The 12,886-nt window shown below is 48.7% G+C and overlaps 1 protein-coding gene across 9 annotated transcripts in view; it reads right to left on the bottom strand.

Annotated features, from left to right (window-relative positions):
* Positions 1–6,002: 6,002 nt before the first annotated feature.
* Positions 6,003–12,886, bottom strand: part of ARHGEF3 (Rho guanine nucleotide exchange factor 3) — a 66,041-nt gene continuing 59,157 nt past the window's right edge. For 8 of the 9 annotated variants that reach the window (XM_076072048.1, XM_032966661.2, XM_032966665.2 and 5 more), the window contains 2 exons: positions 11,487–11,676; positions 6,003–9,860 (listed from right to left, as the gene is read on the bottom strand). In XM_076072048.1, the coding sequence (XP_075928163.1) occupies positions 9,187–9,860; positions 11,487–11,676 (864 nt within the window). In that variant the 3' untranslated portion in view covers positions 6,003–9,186. The remainder of the gene's footprint in view (positions 9,861–11,486; positions 11,677–12,886) is intronic. The other variant, XM_032966662.2, reaches the window with a different exon arrangement.

Below are 12,886 nucleotides of genomic sequence, written 5' to 3'. Positions count from 1 at the left end.
GCTTCGGAGGCACTTAATGAGTGATTTCACCAAACTGCACTTCGATTGAAATCCAATGCCCGTTGAACGTGTAAGCCTTCATCGTTGTTTGTGCCACTCTCTTTGCTAACATTTTAAATTTGTTTTCAACATTAAGTAGTAAATTAAGTGTGAACGCATTTTTTGCATTACTTTTTTTTTAACAAGACAACAACGAAAAACTGTGACAGCTTGCCACGTAAAAAAATATAATTGTACTAAATATTTTCACAAACTATAACGACAATATATCACAAAACAGTGCTTTACTTTTTACACCATCATCAGCCAACTCACAATTCTACCATGCAACAATCCACCTGGCACCTGTACACAGACGGATCGCACCACGTGTTACATCACGTCTGATTAAGATAAAGGCACCGACATGTGATATGCGAGATGTATTTTATTTAAGTGTAATGCAAGCACAGCTGATAGGCTACCTCAAAGGCAGAAGAGGCAACCGGCGGCATTATGGACGTTTCGCTGGAAATTAAATGCATACAATTACACAGATTGCATGATGTGATTGACAAAAAGAACATTGTCTATTTGTCGGAAACATAAAAGGGAAATTATCCAGGAACGGGACATGCACACGTCACTTTCGAATCAGCGGTGCAAAATAGTAGCCACGGAGGCTGATGATGTGAAGAGCATCCTTACTCATCCGACGGACAATCTGACGTTGAGAGGACACGGTGATTGCTGGGACACGGCGTGGTGCCGCGGTGGAGAGGAGGGCGCCACGAGGTCAAGAAGGTAGGAAGTTCGGGCAACAGCGGGGACGGTGACGAAGACTCCAGGAGCGAGACGGTTCCACTCCAAACAACAGCCCCGAACCTTGCTCGGGGTCCCCCTTTTATCCACCCAGCGTGGCCTTGCTCCGCCTTCGGCCACGCCCCCTCTCTAGAACCTACTACAAGGTTCCCGGGCTTCACCTCACGTGCCCCCTCTGTCACCTTTGCCCCACATCCCTTTCTCGGGCTTATCACGTGACCTGTTGGCAGACAGGGCTGCTATAACAGCAGATCCCCTTCCCTGCCAGCAACCAGCGCTACTGCGCGCCCGAGTGACCCATTCCATGTCACTACACATCTATTGCGGTCGTTTACACACTGCAGCCGGCACTCTTTTTTTTACGATCAGAGGAAATAAGAAGATGCTCGGTGTAGTCGGCACTTTGCTCCCTTCATCATTTCGTTTTTTTTATGCTTTGCTTTATTTAACCCCCCCTCCCCCCTTTTAAATGAAAGACCCAACAAAATATTTTTTTCTGCTCTCCTTAACCCTTGCCTCTCTCTCTACCCCCCTCTCTGCTCCACCTCTCTATCTACCCCCCTCTCTACCCCCCTCTCTCTCTGCCCCCTCTATTCCTACTCTATTTCGCTCTCTCTCGCTCGCTCACTCTCTCGCTCTCTCTTTTTTTATAACTACGACAAGTGCTGCACCTGCACGCAGCCCTTCCCACAGTCAAACGGCCTCCGACGGGTAGCTTAGATCTGCATGCAGAGCTCTCCGTCATCTGCCGGCACTCAGTTAAGGCTGAAGTGACCCTAGTGAGCAACAACGTATCGTGATGAACGTGAAAAGCCAATGGAAAAAAAATACAGGTTGCTTCAAAAAAATGTTAACAATTCCGAGAATTTGCAGCAATGCCAAAAGATATGTGCTGCCTCCGGGCTCTGGAGATCACCTGGAGAAGATTCCAGGCCACGTGTTGACAATGATGGCGAACAAGTGGAGACTCTTTGACTTTGTGAAGCTATAAACATCACATTTGTTATCATGCTATAGTGTATTTATCCGTTCTTTTCCCATTAAAAACCATAGTCCCATATAAGTGCAAAAACATTTTTTTGAAGCACCCTGTATAAAAAGCCGAATTAATCTCTCTCCCTCATCTGTGACTTGTCCACGGCTCTCTTTTCTCAGTCTCACCCCGTGTCTGTGTCGCCTGCGGAACCCTTCTGAGTGGAGTCGCTGCGACGTTGGCCGGTGAAGGGAGCTTGTAATTACTGGCGAAACGTCGTACTCCGATTGTAAATGCTGTGGCTTTGCTCTCCAACACACCGGTGTTGCTGTACTAGTAACGAATTTGCACGTTCTGTTTACGTGACAACCCTTGCTAATTGGCTGTGTCGGATGGTGGCGGGTTTAACGACACATTTATATTTTTACACGATCTAACCCCCCCTCCCCCCCGCCAAAACAAAAAAACCTTTATGGATGATATTGGTCGCGGAAGCCTACTCCATATTAAACTGAAAGGAGCTGTCAGGCGTGACGAGCTCGTGGCCAGCTGTGATTGAGAATCCTGCCTCCTGACGCCGGTGGAGAAGGAGCAGCAGCAGCGGCAGCACAAGCTTGGAGGCGATGAGGGATTCCGGGAAGGACGCCGAGATGGAGGATGCACACGGCGAGGTAAGAAGAGGTAACGAGCACAGTGAACGCAAGCCAGCGCGCGATTAATCATCGCCCAAAATGTCACACTTTGATGTCTGAAGAACCATCCCGAAAGGCGATGAATACAAATTCGACGCCTGACTGAGCGGTGGCCGCATCAGCTGTGGGCCCCCTAATTAGTGCCGCTTTATGGAACCATTCTTGACATTTCTGAGGGAAGGGCACAGCCCCAGCATGGGTGGGGTGGGAAAAAAAAGAGAGAGAGCTGGTAATTAAATACCTAACAAAGATCAACTTTGCCACAGTTTTCGTGCCGGGGAAACTATTGAAGCCACAGTGAACCGTAGATAGGAACATGTGCAGGAGGTGCCATAAACACCAGTACCACAGATCAATAGATCGATCTTTATTCCACGTGCAAATATCGCCCTCAATGAAGAAGGCATTAGTGCGCATAGCAGCGGAACGGCGACGCTGCAGGGGGACACACACACAGCGACAGGAATGGGGGGGGGGGGGGGGTAAAAAATAAATTCGTTCGTTACGCCCCCGACGGTCAAACACCGACTGCGCAACGTAACCCGGAGAGCCTGGGCCACGACACCACGTGCATTCAGTTAAACAGCAAATTGCACCATAACGGACTCGCTCGCCTCAATGCCAAGCCAGTTTGTCGTGGGCGCCCTGGGACACGGCGCTGCACAGCACCGCGTCCTTTGAAGCCGTTAAGGTCAGGAGCCAGCGCACGAGAGGCCGCCGCGTGGCACAAAGGTCAGAAGCACCGAGGCCGTTACCCCTCAGTTCCTGGGTTTGACCTCCAGGTAAGCCGTCTGTGGTCAAATCGTGTTCTCACTTCATTGGGTCAGTGCTGGTCACCAATTAATGCACACACACACAGCCACACACACACAAAAAACCCCATTGCGCCCAATTTGGTTCTGGCACTTCATTTGGCTAAATGATCACTTTGAGAATAAAAAAAATACATATATATATCGGTTCGAACGTCATGCGATGGACCATTTTACCCTGTTGGGCAGAGCAGGTGGGGAAAGTGGCGACCCGTTACTGTGAGTGGACCGCAGATTGATCACTCAAAGGGACCTCGGGAGGAAGCTCTGTGATATCCACTTCCGCGGGTCGTCCTTCCGAGCACTTTGCGCGGAATGAGCGCGACCTGATAACGAGGTATTCGTTCGACAATCGGAAGCCAGCACAGCTCGGCGAGCACTTGGACGGACACGGCGACGCTCGGGTTTGGTACAAGCAGAAGTTGCAGCCTGTCCCGTGACTTCACCGTGTCAAGAGAAGCTCTCCCCGCGCCGCGTAAAGTTGCCGAGCAGTGTTAAAAAAGAAAGGCCACTTTCCACCAAGTTCCTCCACTTGGTTCAACAAAATCATCAGCACATTCCCCTGTCTGCTGTTAGATGAAGCGTGGTTTTCTTTTCCAGGCTGCAAGTTGCCAACCCACCCACGTTGCTTCGACTCTTTCTGTTTTCCCTTCTAAATGTTCTTGTTTTCATCTACCCCTGTCATAACCGGGTTCAATCAAAATGTCATCGATTTTAAATACCAACATGCAGGCTTGACTCGTCTATGAGTTAACCTGACGCTGGGAACCTTCTCGCAGACCAAGCAACGTTTTCTGCTGTAAGAACTTTAAACCTGGCTACGGCCAACATTAGTTGGCGAGCGATATCCAAGCCCAGCGTGGTGAACTATGGTCGAATAACCCCCCACGGCCAACACATTTTGGGGGACCCTTACCTCCAGCAATGAATTGACAAAACTGCCGAAATTGTTTGTATTTTTGATCATTTTTTTGGAGTGGTATTGGTTCCTGAGCAATGACAGAAAGAAGAACAGACGGATTAGAGAACATACGCAAAGTTAGGAATAGGGTAAAAGTAAGCGGGCTTGAGAGCAGGATACGCCACTAGCAGTACAGTATACATGTTCGGTATGCTGAACTTCTTCTGCACCGTCCGTAGCCAACCGTGCTAACCGCAAGTGCGGAAAGCGGCAGCGGTTCGAGACCAGTCGCGGAGTGGCAGCCAGAGGGAAGCGCATCGTGGGGATGTACACTTCACAGGACCTTGAGAGATGGCGATGGCTTGGCGAGACTTTCACGCAGAGGTGGATAGATCTTGGCGCATTGTGATGCTCTTGGACGCTGAATAGGACTCGGTTGCCTCTCCGCAAAACACAAATTTTTTTTACGACGTAAACAAACACGCACGCACGCAACGGTAACCATCGGCCACTGCTTCGTATAAACACAATGCCGATATTGTCTGCGCGCTTGCATGATCTTGGCAACGATGTTGGAAGCGGGACTCGTTGCCATGCCTTCAAGGCACTCCACAGCCCGATGTTCAAGACCGCAACGCGACAGCGGGGAGCATTAGCGCGTGACGGAGGTTAATGGGATGCACCACCTGCAGGATGGTTCACTCCGGAGATAGCCACGTTTGTAAAATATTAATGTCGTGCGTGGGCGGCGTTGAAGAGGCCTCTGCTTTGCATCTTGGGTGGCAAACAGCTTCAGAGCAAATGCTAATTAAGCCAAATATCCCATTGAGCGTGTGTGGTTAATCTTGCGGGGAGGGGGGGGGGGATAAAATAAAAATTATTACCTTTTTTGACATCAAGAGCAACCGATACGGTGCGGGTTTGGGAAATAACGAAAGACCGAGCAATTTTCACCAAAGACTATTGGAGTACGAATAAAAGATACTCGATGCAGTTATATATTGCAGTTGTATGGGAGTTGGCGCAGCGTGGTTGGTATGGGCCCTGGTGCGAGGAATTAAATGGGACCCTCCCCCCCCCCCATGTCCACCGTCCTCTTAAGAGTGGCACCTGGAGCCGTCGTCACACGTGGGTCACGATACAATCGCATAGCCTGCGCACTCGACAGCAATGACAATGGGGGGGGGGGGGGGGGGGGGGCAGAGCTCTGGGGCTTATTGGTTTTGGTGATCTCATAACCAAACTTAGGCACGTAATTCAGCGTTAAAAAAACTATTATTATTACAAGATACAACGTAACAAAATACACGGTGGCGGCACGAATAGCAAAACTGAAGGGCGGACAAAAAATGAAAATGGGACCGGTGAAGTTGGCAGAGGTTCATTTAAGGGAAGAGTTACGGTCAACAGGCAGGATGGCACAAGTGGTGGTTTTGTTCGTGGAGGGATAATGCTAGCGGCTGGTTGGCCAGTTGTTTAGTCAGTGATGACTAGTAATAGTGGTTAATTGGTTATGGTCAGATGTTTGGCTAGTATTAAGTGGCTGGTTGTCTAGTTTGTGTGGATTACACTTTTTTTTCTGGGGCAACATTCTGATGCTTAAGAAATGGTCGAATCGCATCGCCTTGGGAATCTGTTCCAATTGTTTATGGAGACGGCGTGAATGACATTCTGATGAAGATGATGTGTCAAGTTGCTAATCTGGTCGCTTGTGTTGATTGCGCATTGGATTAGGGTGGAATACGTTCCCTTTATTGGCGGTTTCATCCTTTTTTTGCTGCTTGATTTATGTAAAAACAAAAAATTATCGGCGAAAACAGCAAGCCTCTGCATGGATATTTATTCAATACTTTTTTGGATTTAAATACAAATCTATCTCATTAGTAACACAAACACATGACAGACACGTTCTCGGCATCTGGCACTTGAAAAATTACACGTCCGTTTTCCGTCTCTCCATTCCATTGCCTTGTCCTATCCTCCTGGTATACAAATCTGCAGCTTTTCATCGAGAAATGCAGCTCGCATAGAAATGTATCCCGCTCTTACTTCCCCTGCAAACCATAAGTGTTTTACAGTGATTTAGCTGAGCATAAATTTACACAATACACAGTGGATGACTCAGAATGTCGTCCATAGCTGTGCCCGCGCACATGGCTTGTGAGGGTTTCCAAACGCTGCATCGGCAAGCAAGGGTGAATGCCTCCTTTGTGCACACGGCCACCCTGACGACAGATGTGTGGACGCAGCATTTCACATCACCCGGCATATAAAAATACAGTGTACGCACATAGTTACATGCATTTGACCAGTACTGTGAGTGAGCATGAACGGAATAAGCAGTGCCCTAAGACAACGTTTAACAGGCCCGATGCAACCTTCTCCAGGGATTTTACGATTCTCCTATGAATCCGAATAAAATCCACACAGACACACGAGAAACGCACAGCCCCCCCCCCCACCCGAAGAAGCGTTGCAGCTCGTGGCAAAACGTGTTCGGCAAATCCCCCTGTAGTGTCCGAGGCTCGTGCCTCCGCCTGTTGCCACTCGGCAGCAGTTCTGATCATACGTATGAAATCACATCTGAAATTATTTCAGATTTACAGATACAGTTCACCCCAGGGGGTTCAGGTCACCTAAGGGCAACACGAATGTGGCCCATTCAGATGTAAACGTACTGGGGTCACGCGGTGGTTTGTGTACGAGCAAATGCCCAGATCCGCCAGATTGTCCAGCGTGCGTGTGTGTACAGGCCACTCGGTGTACAGCTCTGCTGGCATCTTCAGGAGTTTTTGGAACTTCACAGACAGGCAGACCTCAAGGAGAATGCGTCATAAATGTATACTCCATTATCGGCAAGCACTGATCGCTGCAACCGGAGGCCGCAAGCAGTGCCGTTGAACATCAAGATGTCATAGGCACAAAGATAATAATAATAATACACGAATTGGGTAAACACGCTTTAGGTAAGGGGTTTGCGAGCAATCGGCACACCTCAAAGTGTCACAAAAGACTACCTAATAATGTCCAAAGAGGGTTGCGTGAAGGGCTCATACCTCAGCAACAATGGATTTTTTTTCTGGAAAAAACTACGAATAATTATACAGATTCATAAGGCATGTAACAATTCATTTGCTCCCAGATTCTATGAATTGTCACAAATCAAGGTCATGATTCAGTCCAGCAGTCAGTTCTGTTTGCAATTGCAGTGCATGTATACCCTATGAGGTTTATGCAATCCATAGTTATATTAACATATGTAAGGAGAAAGAATAAGTGATGACTTTTTACAGCTAACGGTGAATGCAGAACACGCACACAGCACACACGTCTATAGGCGTTCTGCGTGACTGTCCACAAACTTCATTGTGCCCTCAGCTGTACAAGGCATATACTCTGGTCCAAACAAGTGTGGCACAGTGAGACAAGCTAGCAACATCGGTGCGAGCTTCTGCTCGTTCGAGCTCATCAGCAACTCATAGCCAGCTGCTTGCCACTGCATTTTGGAAAATGTGAGGTGCAGGGGACAAACACGGCCTGAAGGCCATTCGGAAAAACATGCTATCCCAGGCAATAATGAACCCAAAAGAAATAAAAACAAACTTGACATTTCCTGCAAAGTCATTGAACTCAATGGACAAATTCCCGAGGACAATTAAAACCAAACAGAGAAGAGAGAGCCACACACTGCTTATGGAGCTGCTCCAGAAATGCAATGTTGATTGCCATTGCTTACAGTGCCTGCTTAAGAGACAAATGTGACCACAAACAGGCAGAGAAAGGATCTCAAGTGAACGCATCCTTAGGGCACGGATTATTAAAAGGAGGAAAAGCCTAAGTTAAACAAGGGCCTCAAAAGCATTTAGAGTCTCGGGGCAACGTGCGAGGTTAGGACACCTGGCGACTAGAACCGTGGTCTATCTCCACACGATCAACTTTGCGGAAACTTAGCGTGGCCACCAGCAATGCTAACCAAAGCTGCAGTTTACAATTCCTACCCACGCGTTGAACTCGGCAATACAAAAATATTTCTATAAACTAATGAGCCCAAATGCATGCAGAGAAAGGCCCCCCCCCTTCTGGTAAACTATAAGCAAAGTCAGCTGCATTAGAGAGATGAACAAGCGAGTTATGTACAGACAGGCCACATTCTAACATGTGCCACTAGGTGCTTAATCTTATATTTTAGATATCACACTATCCATTGTTTGTTTTACACAGCAAAATTAACGAGACAATGTAATTTACAATTTAAAAATGCTCAGTAATTATATTAATGGTTACAGGTCTGGTTTTAAAAAAGTGTAGAAAATGTCCAGTTAATTTATTAGTACCATTTCAATGTCAGATTATTTCCTGGAGACAGGCAGGTAGAATGAGTGCTTTAATCCAAAATAAGCGATACAAATCTAATCGTTTCACTCGCTGCGGTGTGTAACAATCTGACCGTACAGTACTTTACTATCTGTAGTGGTTTTAAGTATGGCTTCCCATTACCGATATCACGTACGTACACTCAACGTCACACACGCTGGAGCTTTATACAATGCGCTTCGACGCTCACTCGGCATCCGGAGAGTTTCACACAAACACCCAGCGTGTCTTGCTCAGTGAGGACAGCTGCTATACGTTAAGGTGTTCCCCCGTCTCCTTGTAAACTGGCAGCAGAATAACTCTGTTTGGTAAACGACCGTCCACTGCTAAAGCTTCTCGCCAACTGACATGGTAACGGTTAAAACGAATGACGCGCACGCCCTGCTCTGCTGCTCAGCGCGCGACCTTCACACGCATTAGCGGATGGATGCTTTTATGGACACTCGTCGCGATGCGCGCAGCTCGAGTTTTTATACAGGACCGGCCACACACACACACAGCCATCTGCTGGCAACACTTCACTTCAACGATCAACACTGAGGAAAAACGAAAGACGGCGAACGCGCGCGGGACGGCGTGACCTCGTGGCCCACCCCCCCCCCCCCCCGCCTGGAGCGTGTCAGGGGCGTGCGGTCACACGGTGGTCTCCTTTTTAAGTTCGCACAGGGACGAGTCGCCGCACGGCGCCACGCCCGCGGCGAGACTGTCCGTCGCCGCCTCGCGTTCTGCCGCTTCGAGGAGTTGGTCCAGCCGAGAGCCGTGGCTCACGTCCATCATGGCCGGCGTGCCGCACGAGTTCGTGTCCGAATCGGAGTCGTCCATCTCCTTGGGGATGGGAGAGCGGTCGCTGCTGTCGCGCTCGCCCGACGCTGAGAACACGGCGCAGTCGCTCCCCGTGCTACCGCCGTTGCCGCCGTCGCTGTCCGACGGTGGGAAGGGGTGGTTGGGAGCGCCGTCCTCCTCAACCTCGTCGTCTTCCTCCTCCGCCATCGACACGGGGCGGCTGCCACTGCTGCACGGCGACAGCTCGTCCTCCGTGCCGGTGCCGGACAGGGATGGCGGCGTGTCGCTTACCGACATCGGCGAGGGCGGCACGGGGCCCAGGCCCTCCGGGTCGTCCGTCCCCGAGGGCGGCTGTTCGGGCTGCGCCAACGTCTCGTCGTCCGGCTCGGCCACCCCCAGGGCAGTGATGGCTGAGCGGATGCTGTTGAGCCACTGCTGTTTGCTGTAAGAGTCGTGTGCCTGCAAGGTGTGCGACTGGCCCTGCAGTGAGTCCTTGAAGCCCACGCGGAAGATGTTCTTTGCTGCTTGAAAGGGCACAACGGCGGGCGTTAACATCTTTGCGTCGCAGTAACAAGTGGCACCTAAGCTACTGTTAAGAAATATTGCATCACAATGGTCTTCACAGTCAAGGTGGAAACACTCAATGATACAGTGAGGGAAAAAAGTATTTGATCCCCTGCTGATTTTGTACGTTTGCCCACTGACAAAGAAATGATCAGTCTATAATTTTAATGGTAGGTTTATTTGAACAGTGAGAGACATATACATACTTATTTCCCTCATTAAAATGCAAATAAATTTATAACATTTTTGACATGCGTTTTTCTAGATTTTCTTGTTGTTATTCTGTCTCTCACTGTTCAAATAAACCTACCATTAAAATTATAGACTGATCATTTCTTTGTCAGTGGGCAAACGTACAAAACCAGCAGGGGATCAAATACTTTTTTCCCTCACTGTATGTGAAATGTTATCCGTGCAAGGTGATAATTATGACATGTAATTATGTAATTATACATCGCAGATCCAACCATAATATTTATAAACGTAGCCGAAATAAGGGGCTCCAACACCTCATCAGATGACAACTTAATCCGAAGGGCTAATGTACGAACAGCTGCCAAAATGTTATGCAAGTCTAACAATCAGCATAAGCAGCACAGTGTAGTACCAATGCTCCTAAAAAAACATTCTCATTGCATACTCAAATGCACTCTTGTGCACAGCCTTGGTCTTGAAACCACGAAATAACAAGCCAGGTTAGAAGTGGTTACAGTGTCGACCAGTGCATCCGAATCTCAGGAGTTACCCTCAGCCCACTGTGCATGTGATCTATGCGGAAAAGTGTGTCGTTCAAACGCCGGTCTTGCTAGTCACAAGCGAACTCGTAGGAATCAAACAGAACAACCACGTAAGATGACGAAGGATTACTGACTCCCGATGAAAGAGAGGTCATCGTCATTGGCGAGGGACCGCATGATGTGTACCTTGCAAATGTTGCATTGCTGATATGTGCATGCTAGAGTGTCCTCACACTTGGAATTACTCTGCTTCACAGCTGAGCAGGAATCCCTTCCCACCTAAAACTGAAGTACCACACCAATGTGTAGACTACAGAGACATGAGGCCTGTGCTATAACACCAACATGAAGACTACTTAGGTGTGCGATCTACAGGCTCCACAGTGGCGAGATGTTAACTACCTCGCCTGGCATGGAGGAGGTAGTGGGTTAGATCCCGACCCTGATGCCTGGATATTTGCAGTTTGCATGTTCACTCTCCCAGTGGTCACTTGGATTTATCTCCAGGTCCTCCGGTTTTTCCTTTCACATTTAGAATAAACATGCGTTTAAGAGTATTTGGCTGCTATACATTAGCACGTGACAAGCCACTTCGTTGAGCTATCGTTTATGGCCAGGTCGCTTCAGAAAAAAGCGCTACATAGCTCAGTGTGCATAACCTGGTAAAATAAAAACAGCTTAGTTTTACAGCACAAACACGGGCGGCCTGCAGCGCGGCCACGACGCCAGTTCCGCCTCTCCCTCCTGCGTTCACGATGTATTTACCTCCGCCACTCTCCTGTACATCTACAAAGAGCTGGTCCCCTCTCCGCCCCTCCTCCCCCCCCCCCCCCCAAGAAGCAGGCTCACCTTTGTCATTGTTGCCGAAGGCGCCGCGGAAGGAGCCGCCCATCTTGACCTCGCCGTCCTGCAGGTCCTCGAGGCGGAGATCTCGCAGGGGGATCGGCTGGCGGTACACCTGGTAGCAGCAGCCGTCGTTGCCTCGCGACGCTGGGCGGGACAGCACCAGCACGTCCCCGAAGAGCAGCACAAACAGCTTCTGCAGATGGAGGGACGGTGGGGGGAGAGCTTGTTGAGAAGGGTCACAGCGCGGGCGAGCGGGCTCCCTGACACTCGGCCACGTGAGCGCGACGAACCGCATTGGGGCTGCATCATCGACGGCAATAGACGGAGTCTTAAATTACCAAACAGCCAGCAACCTGAACCAGGTGTCCAAAGAGGGCTTTGCCCTGCCCTTCCTCTGCACCTACCGATTACTATGGTTGGCTATGTACGGTGCGAAAGAAGTTAAACAAAAACAAAGATCCCCCGTATAGCCTGTAAGAGATTGTTGGGGCAAGTGCTGTTCGAGAGAACCTTTGAAGGCCGGAACGGCACCCGAGGGGGTGGGTGGCCAGCACCACGCCCAGCCACCTTTGTCTCCCCAGTCGCGATGATTTTACACACCGTACAAGGTACTGATTTGAGGCCGAGGCGACCTAGGGGAGGCACAGGACTGGTTGAGATAATCGTCACTGGTGTTGGCTGTGAGCGGGAATCAAACTGGAGTCACCGGGTTTGTCGTGCAGCACGCTAACCGCTACACTACCGCTCCCCACATACCAACACATACATACAGAATACCTACAGTATCATATAGCGGTACTTCCCCATGTGGTATTTCAACACACCTACCACTTCAATGCAACATGTTAGATTGTACCATTCCAAATATTTTGGTAGTCACATGATTGAATCACAGATAAAGGAAGACAACTGAAAAAGGTATTTGTTCGTACATTGTAAATGTGTACCAATGTTGTGTGTACACTTATCTGACGTGAATTTAATCCTTCATCAATGAAAAAAAACTTCTTTAACATTACCATCAGACACACGATAGCACATTACATCTATAGATTTTAACACATCATAGAAGTGATGTTACTAGAGCCCTACGACTTACCATAGAGCCCAGGACACAGTCGAAATATGCATCCACAAGGGTTATTTGAGTATTCCTGAAGAAAAGTAAATATGTAAATTGAGAAAGATGCAATATATATGAACATACAGTAAAACCTTGGATTGTGAGCATAATTCGTTCCAGAAACGTGTTTTTAATCCAAAGCACTCGTATATCAAAGCACTCGTATATCAGTTGTGATCACGTGACGCTCGGCAGACAAAGCGTATACGTACTACTTGTATTGCTAAGACCCTCGCTCGTTTATCAAATGTATATTTATTTAAAAAATTGCTCGTCTTGC

This window comes from Petromyzon marinus, chromosome 36 (assembly GCF_048934315.1).
Source record: "Petromyzon marinus isolate PM22_M1 ecotype Great Lakes invasive population chromosome 36, UKy_Petmar_22M1.pri1.0, whole genome shotgun sequence".
NCBI lineage: Eukaryota > Metazoa > Chordata > Hyperoartia > Petromyzontiformes > Petromyzontidae > Petromyzon > Petromyzon marinus.
Note: the sequence above shows the minus strand (reverse complement) of the source record. Positions and strands in the feature narration are given on the sequence as shown.